This window comes from Trachemys scripta, chromosome 8, assembly GCF_013100865.1.
Source record: "Trachemys scripta elegans isolate TJP31775 chromosome 8, CAS_Tse_1.0, whole genome shotgun sequence".
NCBI classification, from domain to species: Eukaryota; Metazoa; Chordata; order Testudines; family Emydidae; genus Trachemys; species Trachemys scripta.
This window is the reverse complement of record NC_048305.1, coordinates 45,790,803-45,816,210: the sequence shown is the minus strand read 5'-3', so window position 1 is coordinate 45,816,210 and position 25,408 is coordinate 45,790,803. Positions and strand designations below refer to the sequence as shown.

At 49.3% G+C, this 25,408-nt stretch overlaps 2 protein-coding genes across 3 annotated transcripts; one reads left to right on the top strand and one right to left on the bottom strand.

The window, feature by feature from the left end:
• Positions 1–5,491: 5,491 nt before the first annotated feature.
• Positions 5,492–9,873, bottom strand: LOC117882289 (vegetative cell wall protein gp1-like). Its single transcript, XM_034780454.1, has 2 exons — positions 9,778–9,873; positions 5,492–6,654 (listed from the first exon to the last, which is right to left on the bottom strand). The coding sequence occupies exon 2, from the start codon at positions 6,570–6,572 to the stop codon at positions 5,685–5,687; it is 888 nt and encodes a 295-aa protein (XP_034636345.1). The 5' UTR covers positions 6,573–6,654; positions 9,778–9,873; the 3' UTR covers positions 5,492–5,684.
• On the top strand, positions 8,930–17,598 carry LOC117882290 (allograft inflammatory factor 1-like). 2 transcript variants are annotated; one of them, XM_034780456.1, is made up of 6 exons: positions 8,930–8,999; positions 9,075–9,130; positions 13,544–13,610; positions 14,495–14,536; positions 15,925–16,087; positions 17,296–17,598. In XM_034780456.1, exons 1-6 carry the CDS (start codon positions 8,993–8,995, stop codon positions 17,465–17,467), a joined length of 507 nt encoding a protein of 168 aa, XP_034636347.1. In that variant the 5' UTR covers positions 8,930–8,992; the 3' UTR covers positions 17,468–17,598. The 2 variants fall into 2 exon arrangements, with proteins under 2 accessions (XP_034636347.1, XP_034636346.1); XM_034780455.1 differs by lacking the exon at positions 8,930–8,999 and having other exon boundaries at positions 9,031–9,130.
• The last annotated feature ends 7,810 nt before the right edge of the window (positions 17,599–25,408 follow it).

The following is a 25,408-nucleotide window of genomic DNA, read 5'->3' as shown; positions in this document are numbered from 1 at the left end:
GTACCACATCAGTAACAGAATTTGCTGTTTTTTTCTGGGATTTTTTGTTTTTTTACTTTTTGGAAGGAAGTATGCTGAAAGTCTAATGTGTATAATTTTGTTCAGATGACTGCAGAAGCTGGAAAGGCTGTTGCTGCTATTGATGCCTAGTGAATCGCTATTGGTTATCTTTTTATATAAATATATATATAATTTGAATTTTTGGAAACTTTAGCTGTGATGTCAACTTTGGAAAAAAGTATCCCACTTGTACTGTGAGTTGGCATTGTACAGAAATTAACAGCCATATTGGTCTAGAAATGTTCAACTTAATTTTTTTTCCATTTGTACAGGGGTAATACACTGTATTAAATATGTAAGGTCTTATTTACATGGGTTTGATTACAGAAACTAATAAAGTATTCTCTAAATAAAATATCCTGGTAGTTTTATAATCCATTAGTCTACATGCTTACAGGCAAAAAAGAATGTGTGAGGTATCACTTTTGCTGTATGAATGGCATACGTTATGGTTTAGGAAGAAAATTTATAGCAGTTGAATTTCTTAAACAGCTTATATATGGACAACAAGGCTTGCCTCCCTCACAGTCCATTTCTCTCCTGTTAATCCTCCAGTGAAGAGCTAATGGGACATAGCTTAGCCATACCCGATCAGACTTAGTTTATCATTTCATGTATCTTGCCTCCAGCACTGGCCAATATCTGATGCTTAAGAGTATGAAATAAACCTCCCATAATGCTTCTGGGCAATTGTGCACTTCATGGAGTAAAATAGGAGGCGAGAATTCCTTTGACTCCCATAGGGATCAGGTCATAGCCTGTTTAACGACAATTCTGGTCGTTCAGATACCGCAGTCATTCATAGTGACAGACCATTAAACACAAGATCATGATTTGCCAGGTCAAGCAGGAGAGGGTCACAGTATAAACACGTGTTCCAGAGTAGTAAAAGAAGTACAAAAATTCCAACTACATTACTTATTTCATTTCCCCAAACTGCTGTAATATGAAGGTTTTCTAAATTCCAGCAGCCAGTTCACCACTACACAATCTACCTTAAATGCATGAAAATGTGCCATTAGCTGACATCTTTGGAAGCCCTTGTTAGGAGTATAAAGCAAATATTCACTTTTAAACCCAGAAGCTTTGATCATTCTTAGTGTTTCTAGTGTCATCTTCAGCATGGTGTCTGACTGCCGAGATGTTCAACCCCTTTAACCCTGCAAGTTGCAACATCCTTCCCTCCAATGCAGACAGCCAGATGGAGCTGGCATCTGAAACACAAGGTAATTAAAAAGAACAGGAGTACTTGTGGCACCTTAGAGTAACAAATTTATTTGAGCATAAGCATCCCTAAAATGATAGTAAATTAAACATACGTGTATGTTCTTTAACTGGCCACTAGAGTGTGCTCTTGCTTCATAATTATCTGGAAATGTATTGATTTATCTTAGGGTCCATCGCCTCCAAAGAATGTGACCAAACTGCAGAATTAAGAAATAAGCCAATAGCCAGATTCCAGCAGCTGCTTTTGCAGAAGTTGATGGCCTGTTCTGTTACGCCATGTTGAGGTACTGGAGGAAAGTGTATGGAAGGATTGGTCTTCCCTGTACCCAAAAGGAACCAGACTGAAGGCCATGGCTTGGAAAGAGTTAAAGTAGAAACCGGGAGAAGGTTAGCATATGCAGAGCACTTCCAGTGGGGCATGTAACTGACAAGAAGAGCCAGCAGTTCAATAGACCTACAGCAAAAGGGACTGAGGACACTAAAGATGCAATAACCAGCAGACAAAAAGAAGAGTGGTGTACTAGCTTATACATCTCTTCCTCCTGCTAGTTATGCCTTTCAAACATATGCAAGTGGGTATGTCCTGTTCAGCCATGGGGCTTGCATGCAACCGTGGTCACAAACAATCAAATTAAAAATACTGTCATGGCAAATTCCATAGGAGACCAAAGGTATTGTCTCCATACAAAAGGGTTCGCCCAGTGCAGTTATACCCGCAAACCCTGCTTGTGGAAGCGCAGCTTATATGGGCAAAGAGATTTTCCAAAACAAAAAAACCTATGCTGGCAAAGGGACTTTTTTGTCAATATAACTGAGTCTACACTAGGGCATTTGCGGGCATAGCTTTAACAGATAGGAGTGTGATTGATTTAACAGTGGTGTGATTTAACAGATGGGTGTGAATTTCTCCCTCTTCCCCATTGTAATGGGCACAGCTATGACTGCAAAACTTTTTGAGTATAGATCAAGCTAGAGGATTAAATTTTCAAAAGCACCCACATGATTTGTGAGCCTGCTTCTGACTTCAGCTACGTCTACATGAGGAGCGCTTTATTATACCAGGGTCTTAAACTGACAAAGTATGGCTAGTGTGGATGCTTTGTTTTGCAGCTTAATAGTAAAACCACCGCCACCATCCCCCTGGAGTGAAACAAGCTATCCCGGTAAAAGCTACGCTGATATAACTGGGTCTATGCTAGCAGCTTTTGCTGCTGGCACAATGATGTTGGTCAGGGATCACATCTGCTCGTGTCCCTGACTGATAGATGTGCTGGCAGTAGTCTATCATATAGCCTTAGCCTCCAAAGTCACTTAGGTGCTTTTGAAAATTTCACCCACCGCCATTGCTCAGTGACACAGGTGGTTCTCTGTGGCAAGGTCCAGATGAGCCGTATCTCCTTTTTAAAAGTGTTTTGGCTTTTAAAAGGGGCCACAGGCCTGAGCAGACCCATAACCAAATGTTCTGACCTTTGAACACAGCTCACTTGTGGCTAAAGCTGCCCCTCCGCAGCAGCAGCAGCCAGGCCAGCCTGAAGAATTGCCTCTGCTAGAAGTGGTGGCCTTACCCACTGATTACAGCAATAGCAGTCCATTTCCACAGCACCCGGTTGCAATAAGATGGCCAATCAGGGAGACGCTGATGGGTAGTGAATAGTAGTGCGAAGCAGCCCTGCGAAGTGGAGGCCTGTTGACATTGCAGATCTCTACCCTTGCAGGTTTGCCTGTTTGCTATACATTTACTCTGCTGGTTGCTGTTGCGTAGGCACCCTTGCTGAACAAAGCAGTTATTGCTCCTGCACAGTGATAGACCTCGAGATGTGTTCACATTGCAGGAGCTGGGGTTTGTCAGGCTAGAGATTCAGAAACCAGATCTAGGGAAGAGTCCCCCAAGTACGGCCGTAAATCTAACTGTGTGAGCTTAGCAATGGTAACTGGTTGGCTCCTGGCGACAGGGTGTGGCCTTTGAATCTGAGCAGCACTGACATACAGCAAGTTCAAGTCTTCTAGAGTAAGGAAGGATCACATTATGGTTAGGACACTTGTGTGGAATTAGGGAGACAAAGATTCAATTCCTGGTTAGACAACAGGCTTCCTGTGGGTCGCAGCACCAGCAGTAGGCCACAGTGCCTCTTGCTGGGTAAGTCACTAAGGCCCAGGCCCTCAGAGGTAGTTAGGTCCCTAACTCTCCTGTTGAGCGTTAGGTGCTGAAATACCTTTGAGGATCCAGGCCTTGGGGTCCATCTGCCTCAGTCCCTGGCTTTCAAAAGTGGATAACAGCACTGTTCTACCTCATCAGGGTGTTGAGAGGAAATACGTTGAAGATAGATACTGTGGGTCGTGGGGGCCCTGGAAGTACCTTAGCAGGTAGCAAAGCCATCTGTTCTGCTTGCACCCAATCAGCTCTGAGCAGCCAGTTGACTGGCACCAGGAGATGCTGAGCCAAGCTGCGGGACGGGCTGGAAATCTTTGGGACCTGAGAAGTCCCGTTGCCAAAAGAAACGAAGGGCTGCTTTAGACAGAGGGTATATCTGCACTGCATGGCCAAGTGTGGGTTCTGACTAAGGTTTGAGCCCAAGTCTGACTTCCGTCCACACACAAATCAGCCTGACTTGGATCCTGCTAGTGAGGTGGGGTGTAAGTAGGGTGACCAGATAGCAAGTGTGAAAAATTGGGACGGGGTGGGGGGGTAATAGGAGCCTATATAAGAAAAAGCCCCAAATATCGGGACTGTCCCTATAAAATCTGGACATCTGGTCACCCTAAGTGTCAGCCTGAGTTCTGCCGAAATTCAGGTCCAAGCCCTGTCATTTTGCAGTGGAGACCCAGCTCAAACCACAGACCAGAGTCAGAAAGGCTGCACAGTGCAGTGTGGACGCATTAGCATAGTGGTGAGACCCGGGTCCAGCAATTGTCCAGACCCGGGTTTACAATGCAGTGGAGACAGAGCCAGTGTTTGTACTGATTGACCTACATCAGCTTGGAAACCTTACTGGGGACGCAGCCATGCTGCTTTATGGGTGCTAGTGTCACGACTGCTTGTTCCCATCAGTTACCTGGCCATACTATCCAAAAACCAGTACAAAACCTGTGGCTGGATCGGCCTTAAGCTGTGCAGAGGTACCAAAAAGTCACCCAAACGTTTGTGATGTCTCACGCAGCTTCTGCGCTTGAGCCATTTGTGGGGCAAAAGTTTGTCTTAGTTACTGCAGTGGATCTATTGCTAGCAAGTAGTTGCAGAGAGGTCACGGCGGCTGCTTGAAACTTCACAGCTGTAGCACTGTGGTCCCTCTGCCTCGGTCCCTGACCTAGACCTCAGGCCTATTTGCTCTAAAATCATGCCCCTGTCCCCACATCTCCACTCAAGGGAGAATTGCCATTCATTCATGGCTATAGCAGTACATGGTCTATGATATCCACTGGACTGTTCTGTTTCAATCGAGTAGAGGGCAACAGTTCACCTAGCAACTTACAAAATCTCCGTTATTTTAGCCCAACCACTGGCTCTGTCCCTAGTTCTCATTCTCACACTCCTCCCTTCCCCATTTTCTTCCTGCTATAACTCTGCCAGTGGGAAGAGACCCAGTTATGTGGCTTCCTGGGCTACTGTAACACCTCTGACAAGGGAGCCGACTGAGGCATACGGGACTTGCAAAGCATTCTGGGCCAGTCGGCCTGATGGGATGCCACATGAGGGCAGATATTACACCAGGTGTGTTGGAGGGTTGGAACCCAGCCCTCTGTTAATGGTGAGAATCCCAGGGCCTCGCTAGCTTAGGGAGCCTTTCCCCCTTAGCCATTGTTTGAAATCTAGCCCCAGGCAGTCAAGCCCACTGTCGCCCCCAGTTGCTCTGCATTCGGGGCCCGGGGTGAAACACGGTGATGGCTCCGAGTCCTATTTATTTCTGAGGGCCAGGCACTCACATCACTAACCCCACGGCACGCCTGGCACTTCCCAGCCAAGATGTCCAAGGACTGACCAGGACCTGGCAACAGTGTGACCCTCTTGTGGCCCCGCCAGGTTGGGATGAGGCCATTACAAGAGCAGTGAGGGGACAGAAGTCATGGGTTGTTTGCCCAGTTGTTCCTTGGGTTGCCCTGTTCTGTGGATCACTAGGAGCTTAGATCCAGTGCGGGCCCTGCCGGTACCCTGTGGGAGACCAAGAACACCCGAGAGGCGGTGGAGCCCACTGGCGAGCTGCTTTTCCTTTATTCTGAGCTGCTGAGATTGAAGCAGGAGAGTTGTGCCAGGAGACGGGGAACTGCAGGCTGTGCACAGTGCCACAATGCCAGGGGAAGCCTAGGCCAGGTCAGGACAGAAGGGCAGGAAGCCTGGTGAGTTGGAGGAACAGGACCTGATGGGTCGCTGCTCCAGCGATTAGCCAGCTCGGCCCCTGGGGCTAAGTGCTTGGTGCGAGCCATCCGGGCGAAGGGTTGAGTGGAGCATCCCGAGAGTAGACAGCACAGCTGGCTGAGACTGGGGGAGTGCAGCTGCGGTCAATCTGCGAGAGCAGCTCCAGGTGAGGGGGACAGCACCTCTGGCCCACAGAGTACACTGCCAGCAGAAGCGGTGGGAATAGAGGGGAGTCAGGAGTAGGCTGAGCTAACGGTTCTGGGCTGGGAGATGAGCTGTCCATGGAATAAACAGCACAGCTGACTGGGACAGAAGAGGATCCCAGCCCAGGCTGCAGCGAGGGGTCCAAGTGAGAGAACAAGGTCCGCTCGAGGGAGTAAATGGCGTAAGTCCTGGGCAGAGGTGGAGTAGGGCTCCGGCCAGCCGGGGCCCGGTAAGGCACTGAGCTCCTGTCCATGGAGTACACTGCGTAGCATCTGGGCACAGGCAGAGTAGGGCTCTGCTTAGCTCGCTCCATGGACTCCCAGGGAAGGGACAAGCTCTGATCCCTGGAGTAGAAGCCCCAGCTGGTGGAGAGAGGAGGCGTACAGCTGTGATCCACATGGGACAATGCAGGCACAGGCCTGGCCGTGGGGTAGACAAAGCGACTTCCTGTGGCGGGAGGTGTGGGCCTCGCCATGACCTGAACCCGCGGCTCCACCAGAGGGACTGTATTCAGGGGCTGGTTGTAGAGAGCGCAGCTCGCAGAGACGGGGGAAGTGGGACTCCGGTCAACCTGAGCCAGCAGCTCCCGGTGAGGGCACGTCCTGCGGCCCAGCGGGTGAAGTGTGAATCTGCTGGGCAATGGAGGCTGATACCCCAGCACTCGCAGGGACGAACCTGGGTCCTGGGAGGAGGCAGCGTGGCTGGCTGGACCAGGACAAGGGGGAACCATGGCAGGTGTCCCAGTGCATCTCTGTCCCTCCCTTACCGCCGTGATCAGCTCAAGTCTGCGTCTGAGCTCGTTGCTCCCTGGCCTGTGGGGGGAAAGAGAAATTGGTCACACGGCGCTTCCAAAGGTCTATTTCCACCTCGCTGCCCTGAGTGGCCAAGCCCCCAGCATGCAGAGAGAGTGGGGCCTGCAGGAGTTTCACATGCCACTCGGGGCGTCTCCCCGCACAGAAATGTACACGCTCCACTCCCTACCCAGCACAGTGCGTGCACCCTGCATCCAGGCCAGAGCACAGCTCAGGCGAGTTGTGTTATGGGGCACTGATCCCCTTCTCAGTCCAGCACAGGTGGCTCTGCAAGGTGAGTCCAGGAGGCATTCTCCACACCACAGCTAAAAGATCTACAAGCTGACCCCATGCACTGAGCAGGCAAGTACAGAACTGGGCCTATCTGCCTCCACACCCTTTCTGGCTTTGCTAAGCAATATTTGCTGATATAGTAGAATATGTAGGACCTCAGGATAGGGTAATGACTCACCAGTCAGTCTGGGGCTATTCAGACTATGGCACGGACTGCTCTGCCATACCTGCTTCCTCCTTTAAATGGGTGGGATTGAAAAGACACTTGCCTTCCTACTTCCTCATCTCATAGAACACTCTAATCTCCTGGGAAACACAGTCCCCACCCCTCTGGTCATGCCTTGCTCCTGGAACTGCCTCACTTTCCCCAGGAAAGGGTCTCACCACCTCTGCCATTATCCCCCTATGCAGCTCATCGGTGGGATCAAACCCACCTCGATACATAGCACTAGCAGCCTTATAGACATCGTCAGTGCTCCAGTCACTTGCTGGAGACACGGACGGACATTCTGCCAGCCGCAGGGAACACATTGATCCTTCCTTTGTTTCTAAACTGCACCATTAACCCTTTGTACCCTGCACCTCCCCAGCCTCCCCTAGCCATGGCTTACCGTAGTGTTTAGCGCGGGTGCAGCTAACTGCTGACCCTTGTGAAGAGCATCCTGGCCCCAAAGAGAGGGACATTTCCTGGCGGTGAGCGTGACTTAGTGGGTGTGGGGATTTTTACTCCCTAAGAGCACTGATGCTGGGACCACTCTATCACCCTTGCTCACAACACTGGCCCTAGCTGATTTCTCTCCAGTAGCAACAGAACAGAAATGAACTCACCCTGCACAAGGAGCTGCGGAGACCCGAATGCCACCCAGCTCCCCGCCCAAATTGAAAGCTGTTCTCTCTGCCGCTCGCTCCAGTCCAAGCTGCGGGCTCCCTCCACAACGCGTGTGGCAGAAGGTTCTGAGCCCCTTGTCACATGGTAAAGTCATGACATCCCACCCTGGCTCTGAGCCACACCTGTGTACATCTGGAGCAGCACTGGTGATGTCAGTCACACTACTCCCGATTTACCCTGCAGTGACTGAGAGGCCCCCAGCTTGCATTGTGGGGCTTTGCACACCGCTTGCCCAAAAATGCCTTCTGGCTGGGCCTCTGTCACACACCTGTGCCAGCTCCCAACACAGCACAGCTTGGATTTCGTTGGTGCGATCCCACCAACGTTCCTTATGATCATTCTGATAGGCGGGTGGGTGTTAATGACAGAGCTCCAGCTCCCACCTTGGTGGTAATATTCTGGGAAGGGTGGGGGTTCTCAGGTTCAGATTTTGCCCTGGGCCCCCAAAACCCCTCTGTGCAGCCCTGCCTCCTGCTGGTGATGTCTGTCTACAGCAGCTCCCCGGGGCAGCAATTGTCTCTTACTATGTATTTGTATAGCAACTAGCACAATGCTGCTGCCTTGATCTTTGTCTGGGGCCTCTGGAATATAACCAGGCCTCAAAACCAAGCCAGAGCTTAACAGACAAAGCAATAGCTACTCCGCTGCCTGACATGCAAGGAGTTTTCTGCTAACAGCCCACTGAACGCTGTCCTCTCCTGGCCTCCGTACCGTGCACCTGTCAGCCCAAACACACACTGTAGCTACGTCCCAACGTTTCACTCGCACGCTTTAAGTGATAAAATCCCCTGCAATATTTTTAAAGTAGATTGTTAACGATGCTCAGATGCCCGTCTACTAACCAGAGCTAGTTGCTCTCCCATAACCAAGCACACAATTATGTGAGTTAAGTGACCCCCTTGTCTCTTTAATATCTTGGGACCCACATGGCTACAGCACTGCAGCCCACAAAGAGCAATCAGCTGATATGCATCATGCTAAGGGCCTTGTCCCCCCTGCTTCTGTTATTCTCAGTTGCCTCAATTTAACTCTGACATGCTTAATGTGACAGCTGCCTTTCAACTAGGCAAATCCCTCCAGTCAGCCCAGGCCAAAGTCAAGCCAGCTGCTGAAGTGTATAAAAGGGAGGGTCCTCAGTTATGCTAACAAAGCTGGTTATTCTTTTGCAAGGAAAAAATGGCTGGTAAAAAACTAAATTTTCTGCTGGGCTTTAACATTTTTAGTTTTTTTTTTTAATTTTCTCTCATGTGTATTGTAGCAAAGGATCGTGAAATGCAGGAGAAGCAGGAGAAAGAATTTTGTCTAGTTAACAAGGTAGGTGCAGTAAATTTTCTAGTTCCTACCATGTTCTTCCTTTATATAAGGAACACAGGATTTAAAAAAAACTGCTCAGTATGTTCAATTTTAACTTTAAAAAAAACCAACCAACCAAGAATAGATGGAAATCAAGGATTCCTGAGTCTTCAGCCTACGATAAAGTGGTGTATATCTTCTCTTTTTGTCATCAACTTTGTGACAGTAAGGTAAGATTAAAAATTGACTTTTATAGTTATCAAAAAAATAATAATATAATAATTCCCATTTCATTAAGATTATCTTCCCAAGGGAATTTCTCTGCAATCTTCTTGTGATAAGATGTATTTTAGATCATGCAGAAAGCACATAAACTGCTTGCCAAGAGATTTCAGCTAACCCCTAGCACTGAAAAAAAAAAAAAAAAAAAACTTTCATGCTCTCCCATATGCTAGTAGAATTCTCACCGATGCCCCATTTATACGCAATGTCTGTTAATTATTGTCTCTTCTCAACTTGCCCAGGAGGTAGGTGTTGACTCACAAAATAATGTACCTGAAGATTTATTAAACAAAAACATATGTATTGGCTAATGTCAATAGACACCTTGAGGGAAAGCAAATCATGAAGTTAAGCCAAGAAAAAGACTTGATTCTACTTTCTCTTACCCTGGAGTAACTCTGGCTGGTGTAAATGTGTGGAATCGAGTCTCTCTGTATTACATGGGTTCTGAATACATTCTTCACTGCATTAGGAGACAAAGTTCATGGTCCAGAAAGTAAACATTAGCTACTCCAGTAGAGGAGGCCCTAGAAATGCTAGTGACTAGCAGAAAATTGACTTTAAGCCAATGAGGATGCAGATATTTGCATATGTGCTCTAATTGGCTCACACCATTTCATGGTCCATTATTGACCTGTGAGGAGGTCAGCAATAGAAACACAGCTGTTGGCCAGCTGTGAGCTTGGTGTGGTTTTACCTCTGTAACAACATTGTTCATGGAAGCCCTGCTCCCCAAGTGACTTTGGTGGAGAGCCTGGTAAATGAGCAGAGCCAATAGCCACAAGAACCCTCCACACACATGAAATGAGGCTCTGTTGTGGTCTGCTGCTGTGCTGGTCTCTCTGTATAATGGGGGAACAAGCCCCAATGGAGGTGTATGCTGGTAATAAGGGTTGGGCCCAAGTCCTGTCATTCAGACAGGCGTCCAGATGTTCCCAAAGTGTGGACGGTCTTCTAGAGGCCTGGGGCGTGGCTTCAGGCCCATGGCCATGAGCTGGCTTCCCATTCCACAGCCTCTTAAAGTGACAGGCCTTCTCTCCCAGTTTACAGCACTCAAGGCCAGCAGGGACTAGATTTCCCACAGTTTCCCCCTATATTGAGCCCTTAACTTGTCTGGCTGCAGCATCTCCTCCAGAAAGGCAGCCAGACTCCCAGAGGTGGAGACTCCACCCCTTCCCTTGGGAATTTGTTCCAATGGTTGTTAACCCTTGTGGTTAGACCTGTGTCCCTATTTCCAAATGGCAAGAGTCTGGCTCCAGCTGCCAGCCACAGGGTCTTGTTCCACCTTTCTTGGCTAGATTAAAATGCTCTGTAGTCCCTGGCGTTTTCTCCCCAGGAAGGAACTTAGGCACTGTAATCAGGTCATCTCTTAATCGTCATTTTGATCAGCTAAATACTGTGAGAGACCGAAGAGCTCAAGCAAAGGTGTTTTCTTCAGCCCTTGACTTGTTTTTGTGGCTCTCTTTGGCACTCTCTCCAACACTTCCATGTTGTCTTTAAAATGTGACACCCCCCCACACACAACTGGAGACAGTATTCCAGGTCTGCTCTCACCAATGCCATGTGCACAGAGGTCAAATCACCTCCCTGCTTTCCTTGTGTAAAATACTAAGGTTTATGAAGATGAGGCTGTCTAATCATGGATTCCCCCTTTGTGTTCAGCTCTCATGAATGCAAGATATAAAGGGGGATGTAGGAGCTAGGGCCTAAGAGGAAAGGTAGTTGAGTGGGAAGGGCTCAAGACTGGGACTGGCGAGACCTGGGTTCAATCCCTTTCTCTGCCACTGACTTCCTGTGCAGTGTTGGGCAAGTCACTTAGACCCAGATCCACAAAGGTACTTGGGTGCCTCTGCAATCCACAAAACCCCCATTTGGCTCCTGCCAAACCCTGCAGGTGCCTGAACTCACTTGATATCTAAATTTTCAGGGTGGAAGTTCCCTTGATGCCTATGTTTCTGCCTTTGGGCATGCATGCTGCTGCTTCTCTGTGGGTACCTGGATGCCTAGAGCACTAGTGCGAGGCACAGACCAAGAGACAGTAGTGTGATGTTATTGACATGAACTGTGAATGTATAGATCATTGTTGCAACCAGGGTCCTATAGTTGCACCAAATCTTGTACAAAGGAGGTCAAGTAAGGTGTCTATGGAAAGGTTGTAATTTGCTGGTTATGCTGTGTGTGTGTGTGTGTGTGTGTGTGTGTGTGTGATTTTTATATCATAAGTTATGAATATTGCCTATGTACTTGTATCTCAATATGTTTGATTCTAAGTAGCTTCAGTGAAGCATTTGGTCAGCTTCTTGAGAAAAGACTATTCTCAGTAAGTGCCCAATCAAGAAACACTTAACTGACAATGGACTTGAGAGACGCCAATCCAAATCTGAGCTTTCCTGGGAACATTCAAACTAACATGTAAACAATGGCGTCTGCCTGCAAAAAGCTGAATTATTCATGGACATGTGACTTGCCCAGGTGGCTACAAACTCCACCTTGTTGCTGTGACTTTGCACAGAAGACCAAAGGGGTTTCCACCCACAAGAGAGAGAATATAAAAGGCCCTGGAAGCCTCTCCATTTTGTATTCAGATGGCTCAAGAGATGCCTGAAAAACTGGAACAAAGGTCTGTAACTACAGGGGTGTGAGTGATTGCTGGACCCAGGCCATAAGCGACAACGCTGGTCTGAAAAGGATTGGGCCCAGACTGGGAAGGAGTCTAGTCTGTGAAAGAAGCTTATTGGGCATCTCTGAGCGTGAGATTTATCTGTATTCAGTTTCCTACTGTATTAGGCTTAGACTTGCGTGTTTTATTTTGCTTGGTAACTTACTTTGTTCTGTCTCTTTTATTACTTGGAACCACTTAAATCCTACTTTTTATACTTCATAAAATCACTTGTTTATTACTGAACCCAGAGTAAGTAAGTAGTAGCTGGGGGAGCAAACAGCTGTGCGTATCTCTCTATCAGAGGGCGGACAATTCAGGAGTTTTCCCTGTATAAGCTTTATACAGAGTAAAATGGATTTATTTGGGGTTTGGATCCCATTGGGAGTTGGGTGTCTGGGTGCTAGAGACAGGAGCACTTCTTAAGCTGCTTTCAGTTAAGTCTTCAGCTTTGGGGCACATGGTTTGGACCCTGGGTCTGTGTTGGAGCAGACTGGCGTGGCTGGCTCAACAAGGCAGGGTTCTGGAGTCGCAATATGGCAGGGAAAACGGGCTCAGCGGTAGTCTCAGCATGTCAGGTGACAGTCCCAAGGGGGTCTCTGTGACTGAACCTGTCACAGGTAGATGTTCCTCTGCTTCTCTCACCTGTGGTACCCAATCTGATGTGCTCAGAGGCCACCTAACTCATCAGGTCCTGATCAGAATCTGGCTAGAGGAGGAACCCAACTTTTAGCTCAGGGATTAGAGCACTCACCTGGAATGTGGGATACCCAGGTTCGGTTCCCCCATCTCTGCCTGAGAGACAGACAGTGATACACTCTACAGGACCAGCTGGGCCTGGCCCCTGGGGGAGACAGAGGGACAAGCACAGTGCTGACCCTGAAAGACACTAGAGAGAGCTTCTGAGTCTGGGGCTGGCAAAAGAGTTGGCCTGTAGGCAAAGAAGCTCTCCCCTGATTTTGGTCCCTCCTGCATTTAGAGAAGGACTTCGTACGTTCCTTGTAAATAAACAAGATTGTGTCCAAGAAAATGCCAGATTCTGTCAATTTCTGTTTGCCTCTGGAGTGCCCTTGGGGGGGGGGGGGCTGAACTTTGACTAGCCGCTAGGAGGTTTGAGAACTCCGAGCCAATGAACTGGGAAGCATGTAGTGGTTAGCTTCCAGTAGCTGGAGCAGAAGAACACAAGGAAGAGTTTCTTAATTTTGTCATTTATTCCTCATAGTAATTCCAGGTATTTGTGTGGAATCTTTTCATGGCTAAACTTTTTTTCAACCCATGGCATTTCACAGCTGGCCTGGCATAGCAGGGGGTGCTGGAGTTCAGGCTGAAGGAGTCTTGGCAGAGTGCATACCCAGGACTGAAATAGACTGATCCACAGGACACCTGGATAGGTTCTCACCATGTCCCCCCTACATGAGTGCTGATACTTGCTCATTGCTTAACGTGAGCTATTGCCAGGCCCGGTGACCAACTCCCCTCTCTTGCCTGGACAGGAGTACCTGGCTGATGAACCATTCCGAGACATTCCAAATCTACAGGCAAAGCTTGATCAGCTGAAGGGTGAGTCTGTTCCAGGGAGCATGGAGCTGAGAAGGAAATGGTTTAGTGCCCTAAAAATGCAGCTGAGTGTTTGGGCTTAGGGGTGGGGAGAAAGTTGCTAAAGCAGCAGGAGGTGTAATGATCTGTGCAAAATGCTCTTCTAATTCTCCCCTCCTTTTCCTCACCCACCCCTCCCCAAGAATTAATCAATACATACAGACCCTGTGTTGAGACTGGCCACCAGTGCCATGTCCTGCTCGCTGGTGAACAAGCCAAATGCAGCCCATGACTTTATCCCCTGGTTAAAATAACTTCACTGAGTTGGCATGTGCTGGTGATGTGGGGGCATCACAGCCTTTGGGCCAGATCCTCATCTGCTGATTGCTGACTTACCCTAGTTCAGGATCTGGCTCTTGATATCAAAGAGGCTCAGATGAAACCATCAAATACTTGAGAGCGAAGCCAGCTAATCTGAGGGAATGCTCCTGAAGAGCTAAGTTTGCCCGATGGGAAATGTGTGAATTGACATGTGAACTACAGATACTGCTGGGTCAAATCTAGCCTTTAAAAATGAAAATAGTATGTGTGAAGCCAGGCTTCTCCGTTCTCCTCTTCTTCTTTCAGTGGCAAGAGAGAATAGGGACAAAACTTTTTTTTTTTTTTTTTTTTTTTTACAAAAATCCCCTGAGAAACTTTGAACTAAGTGATTCTAGCATGGAAAAACAGCTCCCGTTCTTCGGCCAGGCCCCTGCAGAGCATGGGGGACGTTGGCAGTGCAGGTGGCGAGGCAGTCACCATGGAAGTGCGCACAGAATGGCTACTGATGTAAATCAAGGAGTTGATGCTGCACTCCGCCTTAGTAGACAGGTGATGACTGACTCTCTCTCTCTCTCTCTCTCCCCTAGACGTGTTTATGGGATATGATGCCACACACACAGGAGAAATTGGTAAATTGACGCTTAACTCTTTGCTTCTGACTGCTGCTTCCCTCCTCCTCCTCCTCTGCCAGAGCAGATTTGAAGGCCCATCTGCTGCACCAACCTATTGGGGTTTGATGTATCCAGGTCTCGGTGGAAGCCAAGCATAGTTAACATCCCCATATTTCACAGGGGTGGGGGCCCTAGGCAGCTCATTGCACCTTCACAAGAAGATCCCTCTCCCACCTCCTCCCCATACTCCCACCCCTGTGCGGAAGCAAAACATGTCAATGCTGGTTACTTGTGCCCATTGGCACCTTGAGACTACCCCACTGCCTGCTGCAATCTTCCCCCTCCCCTGGAACTAGATCTCCCTTGGTGCCAGAGAATCAGGTCTCTGGTACTGAGGGCTTAGCATTCATGCTGATGGTGACTGAGTGGTGAGGCTGGCAGCTACCATCCTAGGGGAACAGAGGTGGGTCCCACAGCTCTCCTTTGCCAGTGGGTCCCTTAATGCTTCTTAACAAGGGAGAAAAATGCCTAATGCCCTGAGATGGGGAGAACTTTGAAGCCATGCTCAAGTGCTTGCTGGGTGGCTTCCTTGTCTTGCATCAGCTAGTCTTATGGGTAATGAGTCATTGCCTCTAGAAAGTAGGTGGGAACTCTTGAGGGGGTGGCAGTGGGCTGCCTTTGCCTCCACACATGCGGTTGGTATGCCTCTCTGAGATGTAGCAAGTCCAAAAGTTTCTGCTACAGTTGCACACTTGTACAACTTCCTGTTGGTGAATCTGAAATTTCCCCATCCCTGCACTGCCCATGGTGCTTTTGCATTTCAGTAGACTAATCCTGGATGACTGAGAGCAGGGCCTCTTCACATGCATGAAGTACATATACAGTCCCATTCTTTCCCACAAAAACAATAGTGAACTTGAAGGATATGTTAGAACCCATGGCAGGATATTCACCTTGACCAGCTGTCCCCACCAGAGAGGGAGATCATGCCACCTTCAAAGGTCTAGCCTTAACCTCTGAGTGAAAAGGGGGAGGGGGGAGTAGATATTTTGGAGTTCAAGTTGTACTCTATGCTTAAAGCCTTTAGAGGACTACCCAGATTAGAAGACTATATCAGATTCCTTTGACTCATTAGACTAAGGAATCCAGTAGCACCAATGCTACTCTGTAGTACTTTCTCCTTCATTGTAAAGCACCTACCTAAAACCACCCCAGCTGTTTCTACTGGGTTTATGCTCAGTGTAGATGCTGCTTAAAACTCTCCAGGCCCACATCTGAGTAATGCAGAACCAGTTCTGGAGCAGCAATGGGGAGGGGGATGTGGTAAATGACCAAATAGGTCTCTTCCATCTCTAACCCCTGTGATCATGTGATACAGACCATATCTGAGCCTGGTGTTGTTTCAGATTATCCAACAATGAGCAGGATACTGCAGGAGTTTGGGGTTTTCCAAAGCCCCTTGGAGCTCAAGGCGCTGGTCCAGGAAATCACAGGAAACACAGGCAGCACTGTCCCTTACAAGGACTTCACTATGGTTATGCTGGGCCGCAGATCCACCATGTGCCAACGGTACGTATGAAAGCATACCTGCATCTCCAGGCTTGGACCTGGGGAAGGAGTTGAACGTGCTAATGATCGAAAGGATTTGATTTGTCGTTTTGGTTGTTCCCTGGGTGACACTTGCCTTCCAACAAAGGGCAAGAGGAGCTATTGGGAGATCCGCAGCTATTTCCCGTCGCTGAAGTATCTGGGCACTAGCATGGTACAGCTGTTGTAGAGAGGGTGGAAGAGCTGACCTAGTGCAAAACTTGTGCTTCTGTCCATTTGGTGATCCCTGGGCCTTTAACTGGTTAATTACCCAAGAAGCTAGGGGCCCAACTCTGATAAGGAAACTTTAGTATCTCTGTGCTACCAAGGCAAAACAACTTATTCTGACTAGAGAATCAGACCTCCCTCATCCATTTGAGGTTAGCCACGTTTACCAATGGGCTGGAGGACTAAAGATTGCAGGTCACGTTCTACCATAACCAGCATCCCCCCACTGAAGTCAGCAGGGCAGTTTTCAGAACTACAGAAGGACAAAACCTAGGCCACAGCCTGCCTTGGTGTCTGGACTCCAATGGGAGTGGCACTTGGGATCATGTCTGAGGGCAGCACTGTGGCTCCTTGGCAGTATGAACTGGACCAGAAGCTGGTCTCCATTGAATTTGAATGGTGTAGTCAGCCCAACATCATGGAATGATAGCTGAAAATCAGACTCTGCCCGGCTCTAGTCATTTGGTCCCAAACTTGAGGTTCCAGGGGTGGAGGCATCAGGGGTATTCCCAGCTTCACACTATACAGTGACGTGTCTCCATGAGACTCTTCACCACTCACTTGAGGTGCGAACATTCCCCTGCTGTCTTTGCAACCCATGTTCTGGCCCCAGCCCACTGGTGCAGTCTAGTTGGAGATGAGACCAGCCACTCCAACTGCAGGAGTGGAAAGATCAGGGCTTGGGGAGACTGTCTAGTTAGTCATCCAAAGACCTTCACGGGTAAAGCAAACCTTCCTCTTCTGAGGGAGTCTTTTCAGAAGAGTTTGGGGGGAAGGTGGACTTAGGCAGGAACTAATTGTTCATAAGGGGTATTAAAAGCAGTGCTCTGCTGGGTCACTGCCCTTCTGTGCCTTAGCTTCCCCAGCTGTAACCTGGGGGTAAAGATAAGAGCTAGGATGTGTCAGTGGTGGTTCCCCTGGCTGTTGTCATGAGACCTGCTGTTCACTCTCTCTGCTGCCAGGATCATGCACTACAATGGGAAAGGAGGAGGAGCCATGAAGAGGCCCAGCCTGATGAATTCTGGCCCCTGCGTAACCTACTTGGAATGCACTCTCTCCAGAGTCCCCTCTCCTCTTACCACTCTCCCACCACCACCTCCCCCATCTCCAGCTGATGGCTGCTCTGAAACCTAGCCAGCTGCCCAAGAAATGTGGAGACTGACTCACCTCGTAGGCTGGAGAGCCTGCTGAGAAGGCAAACCAAATGTACTGTGGTAGAGTGTATCCAGCTCAGACCTTCCCCAATAAAGAGCTGCCTAGCAACAGTGCACTGTAGCATGTCTGAGCTGCTGCAGCAGACGAGCAGAACTGCTGATTGCTGGCATTATAGAGGGTTACCATAATCCAGCAAGCAAAAAAGAGGACGGGAGGAGCCCCGCCCCTGTCCTGCCCTAGCCCCGCCCCTGCCCCTCCCACTCCCCCTCAGAACCCCCAACCCTCCCCCTGCTCCTTGTCCCCTGATGGCCCCCTCCTGAGACCCTCCCCCCATCCTAACTGGCCCCCTAGGACTCTATCCCCTACCTGTACCCTGACTGCCCCAACCCTTATCCACACCCCCACCCCCAGACAGACCCCTGGGACTCCCATGCCCCATCCAACCACTCTCCACCCCGACAGCCTCCCCAAAAACTCCCAACCCATCTAAACCCCTCTGTCCCCTGACTGCTCCAATCCCTCTCCCCACTCCTGCCCCCTGACAGCCCCCCCTGAACTCCCAAACACCCCCCCACTCCTTGTCCCCTGACTGCCCCCTCCTGGGACCCCTGCTCCTAACTGCCCTCCAGAACCCCACCCCCTACCTAAGCCTCCCTGTTCCTTGTCCCCTAACTGCCCCCTCCTAAGATGCCCCCCAGGACCCTACCTGTACCCTGACTGCCCAAAACCTTATCCAAAGCCCCCCCCCGTCTCTTGACTGCCCCCTCCAAAACCTCCCTGTCCCTTCTCCGACCCCCTGATTCCCCTTGTTGTTGGCCTTTCTTCGCCTAATGTCTCGGTGAACTTGCTCAGGAACTGCCTGAGCTGCTCGCCGGCACGCTGGGCAGCAGTGGGGGAGGAGCTCCAGACTGCCGGAGCTGATCTGCGAATGCAGGGGGGGGGGGGGGGGGGAGAGTGATTTCTGCTGCAGGGGGAGGGAGGAGGAGGAGCTCTCTCTGGCTGTCGGAGCCCCATGTAAGTGCACCGTCCGGCCGGCTGCACTGTTAGCCACGCATGCTCTGCATGGGGGGGAAGTCCGGACATTTACAAATTCCCCCCAGACACTATTTTTAGCTTAAAAAGCCGGACATGTCCGGGGGAATCCAGACGAATGGTAACCCTACATTATAGCTGCGCCTAAGGGCCGTGTTGTGGAAGGTGCTGTGGGAACATAAGACAGTCTCTGTCCCAAAGAGCCTACCGTCTAAACATAATCAGACAGGTGGCAAGGGAAACAGCCAGAGGGAGGTGAGGTTATGCGTCCCAGCTCTCAGCAGGTCAGTGGCAGAGCCTGGTATAAACCTGAGCTCTTCCAAGTTAGCACCTAGAATCGTATTTGTCCATTGTTCTTACTCAGGTTGTTCAAGAGCATAACGTCCAGACTGGGTCAGACCAAAGGTCCATCTAGCCCAGTATCCTGTCTTCCGACAGTACCCCAGAGCGAATACCCAGAACAGGTAATCATCATAAAGTGATTCATCCCCTGTCGTCCATTCCTAAATTCTGGCAAACAGAGGCTAGGGGCACCATCCCTGCCCATCCTGGCTAATAGCCACTGATGGACCTATTCTCCAGGAATTTTTCTAGTTCTTTTTTGAACCCTGTTCTAGTCTTGGCCTTCACAACTTCCTCTGGCAAAGAGTTCCACAGACTGAATGTGCATTGCATGAAGAAATACTTCCTTTTATTTGTTTTAAATCTGCTTCCTTTTAATTTCATTTGGTGACCTCTAGTTCTTGTGTTTATGAGGAGTAAATAACACTTCCTTATTTATTTATTTTTTTCTCCACATCAGTCATGATTTTATAGGCTTCTATCATATCCCTCCTTAGTCATCTCTTTTCCAAGCTGAAATGTCCCAGTCTTATTAATCTCTCCTCATACGGAAGCTGTTCCACACCCTAATAATTTTTGTTGCCCTTTTCAGTACCTTTTCCAATTTCAATGCATCTTTTTTTGAGATGGGGAGACCACATCTGCATACTTTATTCAAGATGTGGGCATACCATGGATTTATTGATCCCTTTCCTAATGATTCCCAACATTGTTAGCTTTTTTTTGATGGCCACTGCAAATTGAATGGATGTTTTTCAGAGAGCTATCCCCAATGACTCCAAGATCTTTCTTGAGTGGTAACAGCTAATTTAGATCCCATTGTTTCATATGTAGAGTTGGGATTATATTTTCCAATGTGCATTACTTTGCATTCATCAACACTGAATTTCATCTGCCATTTTGTTGCCCAGTCACCCAGTTTTGTGAGGTCCCTTTGTAATGCTTCAGTTTGCTTTGGACTTAACTAGCTTGAGTAGTTTTGTATCATCTGCAGATTTTGCCACCTCACTGTTTACCCCTTTTTCCAGATCACTGATGAATATGGGAACAATACTGGTCTCAGTAAAGACCCCTGGGTGACACCCCTCTTTACAGCTCTCCATTCTGAAAACTGAACATTTATTCTACCCTTTGTTTCCTATCTTTAACAAGTTACTGATCCATCAGAGGACCGTCTCTCTTATCCCATAACAGCTTACTTTTCTTAAGAGCCTTTGAGTGACCTTGTCAAAGGCTTTCTGAAAATCTAAGAACACTATATCCACTGGATCACCCTTGTCCACATGCTTATTGACCCCCCTCAAAGAATTATAGTAGATTAATGAGGCATGATTTCCCTTTACAAAAAACATGTTGACTCTTCCCCAACAAATCATGTTCATCTATGTGTCTGACAGTTCTGTTCTTTATTATAGTTTCAACCAATTTGCATGCTACTGAAGTTAGGCTTGCTGGCCTGTAATTACTGGGATCACCTCTGGAGCCTTTTTTAGAAATTGGCCTCACATTAGCTAGCTGCCAGTCATCTGATACAGACGGAGGTGAAAGTAAGCCATTCCATTCTGGTATTGTGTACCAGCTCTTGCCAGTACACAGCCGACCGTATTGACAGGGGGCAGCTTCCCCAGGCTGGCAAGCACCCTCACACGCTCTTCTGGGGCTAAGTACCTGAGGAGAGTTGGGGAGGGGGACCTACGTACAACTTACGGCTTCTGTTAGATATTATGAACTTTGTACGTAACTATATCAAACCAATTGCCAAATCACGCTGTGCCTTCACCTTGCCTCTGTAGCCTCTGGAGTGAGCTAAAACCCCCAGGAGGTGTCAGGCGAAATTCTTGAAGCCATTGTGCAGGGTCACTAAACTTTGGTCTTCTATTCAAATGGAAACCACCTTGGGCAAAAAGCTGGCCAAATGGAGAGAACAAATTCTGCCAGGTGGGCTAGTAACCAAATAATCATGGGCTGGGAGACTCCAACTACCTGAGGGTGAGTGGGGATCACACGATAGGTGATAGGGAATAAGAACTTTATAAAGGACAGGTGTGACTCTTGCGCGCTCTCTCTCCAGCCATTTCACCACCTCACCTGCTCAAGCTGGGGGGAGCTGCTGCAGCAGAGGGAATCTGCCTAATTTGACCCCCCTTTCCCCTCCTCCCCCCAGTCTCCCAAGGAAAGTGGGTGAGCTACAATGTGGGGCAGGGAATTCAGGTTTGTGGTGGTTTCTCGATGGTCTGTGCCCTCTCTGAGTAAAGTGTGCATTTGGTTGAGAGGTCCTTAGGCTAAGCCTGGCTCTATTTGCTTCAGCTACAGCATGCCCCTGAAGGGGTAAACAGTAAACCAGAGTCGGACAGAGCCCAGGCAAATGGTGTGCTTACGTTACTGGGGTGTCTTGGGGGGGCAGCATAGGTCCTGGGGGTCTAGGGCACTGGGCCACAGGGTCTCTCTTCCATGAAGGGGTGTCAGACAGAGAGGCCAAAGAAGAGGCCATGCTGGAGCCTACTCAGACCAAGAGAAGCTTAAAACCACACGAAGGGCAGACAAGTTCTCCCACAATTCCCCAGGACAAATAGCAGCCCACTTAATGCAGCACAAAGACTCATGGGATGTGCCCCAGACGCCCTAGCACCACACCCAGGGGAATGTAGTTGCAGTGAGGATGCAGTAACTGTAGGGTGACCAGACATCCCAATATTATCGGGACAGTCCCGATTTTAGGGGACTTGTCCCGCGTCCCAACCTTACATCAGTCAGGACACCCGCTCACTGCTTCCTGGGGCAGCTCCTGGTGCCCACCCACCGGCAGGAGCGCCACATGCTGCAGGGGCGGGGCTTGCAGGTGCCGGGAGCGGGCAGAGAGCCCTCCGCCTCCCCACCCCCGACTTGCCCCTTGAACGTAGGAGTCAGAGGGACCAGCCTGCCGGATGCTTCCCAGGATGGGAGCTGCCCCAGGTAAGCACCGCTGGGACTCCCTATCTCACCCCCTGGCAGGTCCCTCAGGCTCTTAGGGTGGGGGGGCTTTGCATGCTGCCGGTGCCTGCAAGCCCCGCTCTGCGGCTCCGGCAGCTCCCATTGGCGCTTTTCACAGCCAGTGGGAGCCACTGAGCTTGCACTTGTGGTGGGCGCAGCACATGGAGAGTCTGGAGACTCCCCTCGCTGCTCTCACCATAGGAGCCAGAGACCTCCCAGGAGGGCTGGTGAGTGCGGCTAGGGAAGGGGGCAGGGTGTGATGGAGTGAGTGTCTGGGAGGTGTGTGGGGGGCGCTGGGTTGTGAGGGTGTGGAGGGCGCTGGGCAGTGGGGGAGGTTTGTGTATTTTAGGGTGCTAGACAGTGGGGGCCTGTTGGGGGGGGGGTGCTGGACGGGGGGGAGATCTGTGTGCGTCAGGGCACTGGGCAGTGTGGGTCTGTGGGGCATTGTGTAGTTGTGGTGGTGGGGCTGTGGAGAAGGGCACTGGGAGGGAGGAAGTGAGGGAGGGGAAATCTGCATTGGGAAACTAGCGAGTTGGGGGGGGTTCTGTGTGGGGTGCTGGGCAGCTATGGTGGGGCTGTGGGCAGGGGGGCACTGGGCAGAGTGTGTGTGCACAGCACTGTGCATTTGTGGTGGAAGGGGTGTAGGGGGGCTCTGGGCATAGTGGATCCAGGGGGTGCTGGGCAGGGGAGCTGTGTGGCACAGCATGGGCCCACCCTCAACAGGAAGGGGCACACTGGTAGCCCAGGGCCAGGCGGACCAGTGTGCCTCTGGCTCCGGTCAGAACTGTGCACCTGTGTCTGTCTGTCTCCCCTCCTCCCTCCCCCACACTCGACCAATGTGTCCTAATATTACACTCTTGCAATCTGGTCACCCTAAGTAATTAGAATCCTAGAATATCAGAGTTGGAAGGGACCTCAAGAGGTCATCTAGTCCCACCCCCTGCTCAAAGCAGGACCAATTCCCAGCTAAATCATCCCAGCCAGGGCTTTGTCAAGCCGGGCCTTAGAAACCTCCAAGGAAGGAGACTCCACCACCTCCCTAGGTAACGCATTCCAGTGTTTCACCACCCTCCTAGTGAAATAGTTTTTCCTGATATCCAACCTGGACCTCCCCCACTGCAACTTGAGACCATTGCTCCTTGTTCTGTCATCTGCCACCACTGAGAACAGCCGAGTTCCATCCTCTTTGGAACCCCCCTTCAGGTAGTTGAAGGCTGCTATCAAATCCCCCCTCATTCTTCTCTTCTGGAGACTAAACAATCCCAGTTCCCTCAGCCTCTCCTCATAAGTCATGTGCTCCAGACCCCTAATCATTTTTGTTGCCCTCCGCTGGACTCTTTCCAATTTTTCCACATCCTTCTTGTAGTGTGGGGACCAAAACTGGACACAGTATTCCAGATGAGGCCTCACCAATGTCGAATAAAGGGGAACGATCACGTCCCTCGATCTGCTGGCAATGCCCCTACTTATACAGCCCAAAATGCCGTTAGCCTTCTTGGCAACAAGAGCACACTGGTGACTCATATCCAGGTTCTCGTCCACTGTGACCCCTAGGTCCTTTTCTGCAGAACTGCTACCTAGCCATTCGGTCCCTAGTCTGTAGCAGTGCATGGGATTCTTCCGTCCTAAGTGCAGGACTCTGCACTTGTCCTTGTTGAACCTCATCAGGTTTTTTTCGGCCCAATCCTCTAATTTGTCTAGGTCCCTCTGTATCCGATCCCTACCCTCTAGTGTATCTACCACGCCTCCTAGTTTAGTGTCATCTGCAAACTTGCTGAGAGTGCAGTCCACACCATCCTCCAGATTATTAATAAAGATATTAAACAAAACCGATATGGCTCTGCAGTGGGGTTGCTCATGGCTGGGCTGGGCTATGCCAGATGCCCATCTCCTGGGTGCCAATCAATGAGGCTATGCCCATAGATGCAAAAGAAAATTCTGTCAGTCGTGCTTTCGGCCAGAGGCTGTCCAGAAATACTGGGGTTAGTTCCCCTGCTCAAAGGGGCCGTTTGCTCCCAGGTGATGTAGAGAGAGGTGAATTAACATGAAACTTTCCAAGATTTATTGCTGACTTAGACCTTTTTATTTGCTTTTTATACTGAAAGGGCTGACAAGTTATTTCTTTCCATCCCCAATACCGGAGGTCCCCTCAGGATAATCAAATACAGATGATCTGAAGCTCCATCCATTAGGGGTTACAGCTAACATATATTCTACTGACTGTAAAAGGTAATCAACTGATATTTTTAAACCAGTTAATGTTAGGTTCCCAGCTTTCCTGTAATCAGTCAGCTCTCTCTCTACTGCAGGATTTAAGTCTTTCCATTTCTCTGCCTCCTCTTATTCTACAGTGGCATTTGTTGTTGTAGTCATGGTGATATTCCTTCAGTAGATGAAATCCTGGCTCCATTGAAGTCAATGGCAAAGTTCCCCTTGGCTTTAGTAATACCTAGCTCTTATCTACTGACCTTTATAAAGGAGGTCAGTATCATCATCCCCATTTTCCAGATGGGGAAACTGAGGCACGGAGCAGGGACGTGACTCAGCAAAGTCACCCAGCAAGCCTGTGGAAGAGCTCAAATTAGAAACCAGTGCCTAAATAGGAGCTGAGCTCCAGAAAATCGAGTCCTGAACTCTCCTGTAAAGGTGGCCTGTAGCCTGGAATTCCCTGCAGCATGTTGCAATGAAACAAGAAATCTGCCAACAAGAAGCTGCCACTGTGGATTGTTGTGGGGGAGGAGGGTTTATTATCTATTATTATCACAGACTACTTCCACGTAATCATCAGCACATTGGACCTTCGCTTTCATCCAGGAGGCTTCAATACAACCTGCATGGATTAGGCTTTGAAAGCAAACAGAAAAAACAAGCCAGCTACAGGATTTATACACTAAATACTTTAAATGTGTGTGTTCTTAAAAACACCCGTATGCTTAGCCATACCTGATCTAATGCCATGCCTATCCCAAAGAGTGTCTAAGTTACAGTGTAATCAGCGGAGTTATCTGGATTGAGAGCTAGAAACAGCAAGAACAGTTAGACATTGCTTCTCTTTCTGAGTTAATAACCATAGTCTGGGATAAACAGAGATCTGTTCTATTGCTCACTAGAGTCAATGGGAGACTTTCCATTGACTTCAGTGGATTTGAGATCATGCCTTAAATTCTAGGATCCCATCTTTCATGAACAACCCTCCTTAAATTTATTTTGCTAAAATGTCTAATGACTTTACTTGTTTAACACAATTCTGTTATGCTTCATTTTTGTCTTTACTGGAATGGGAACTGAGGCGGCCATGTTTCTTGCAGGTAGGCGGCTAGTTCGGCCAGAACCCCGCACACTCAATTGCTATTGTGTAACTGTGTGAGACGCTGAACAGACTCAAAGCCCCTAGAGCGGAATGGCCCTATGCTTAGGTGAGGTGTGAATCATTGGACCTGGCCTCTCTGCAGCTTGGGCCCATCTTTGACTCCTGCTTTAATTACTGGTCAATTGCTGCTGCAGAGCAGTTGCTTATGCTGCAGAGATACCAAGCTGGGTGAGTTCCTGTCTTCTCCTCCCACGTTCTCTGGCTCA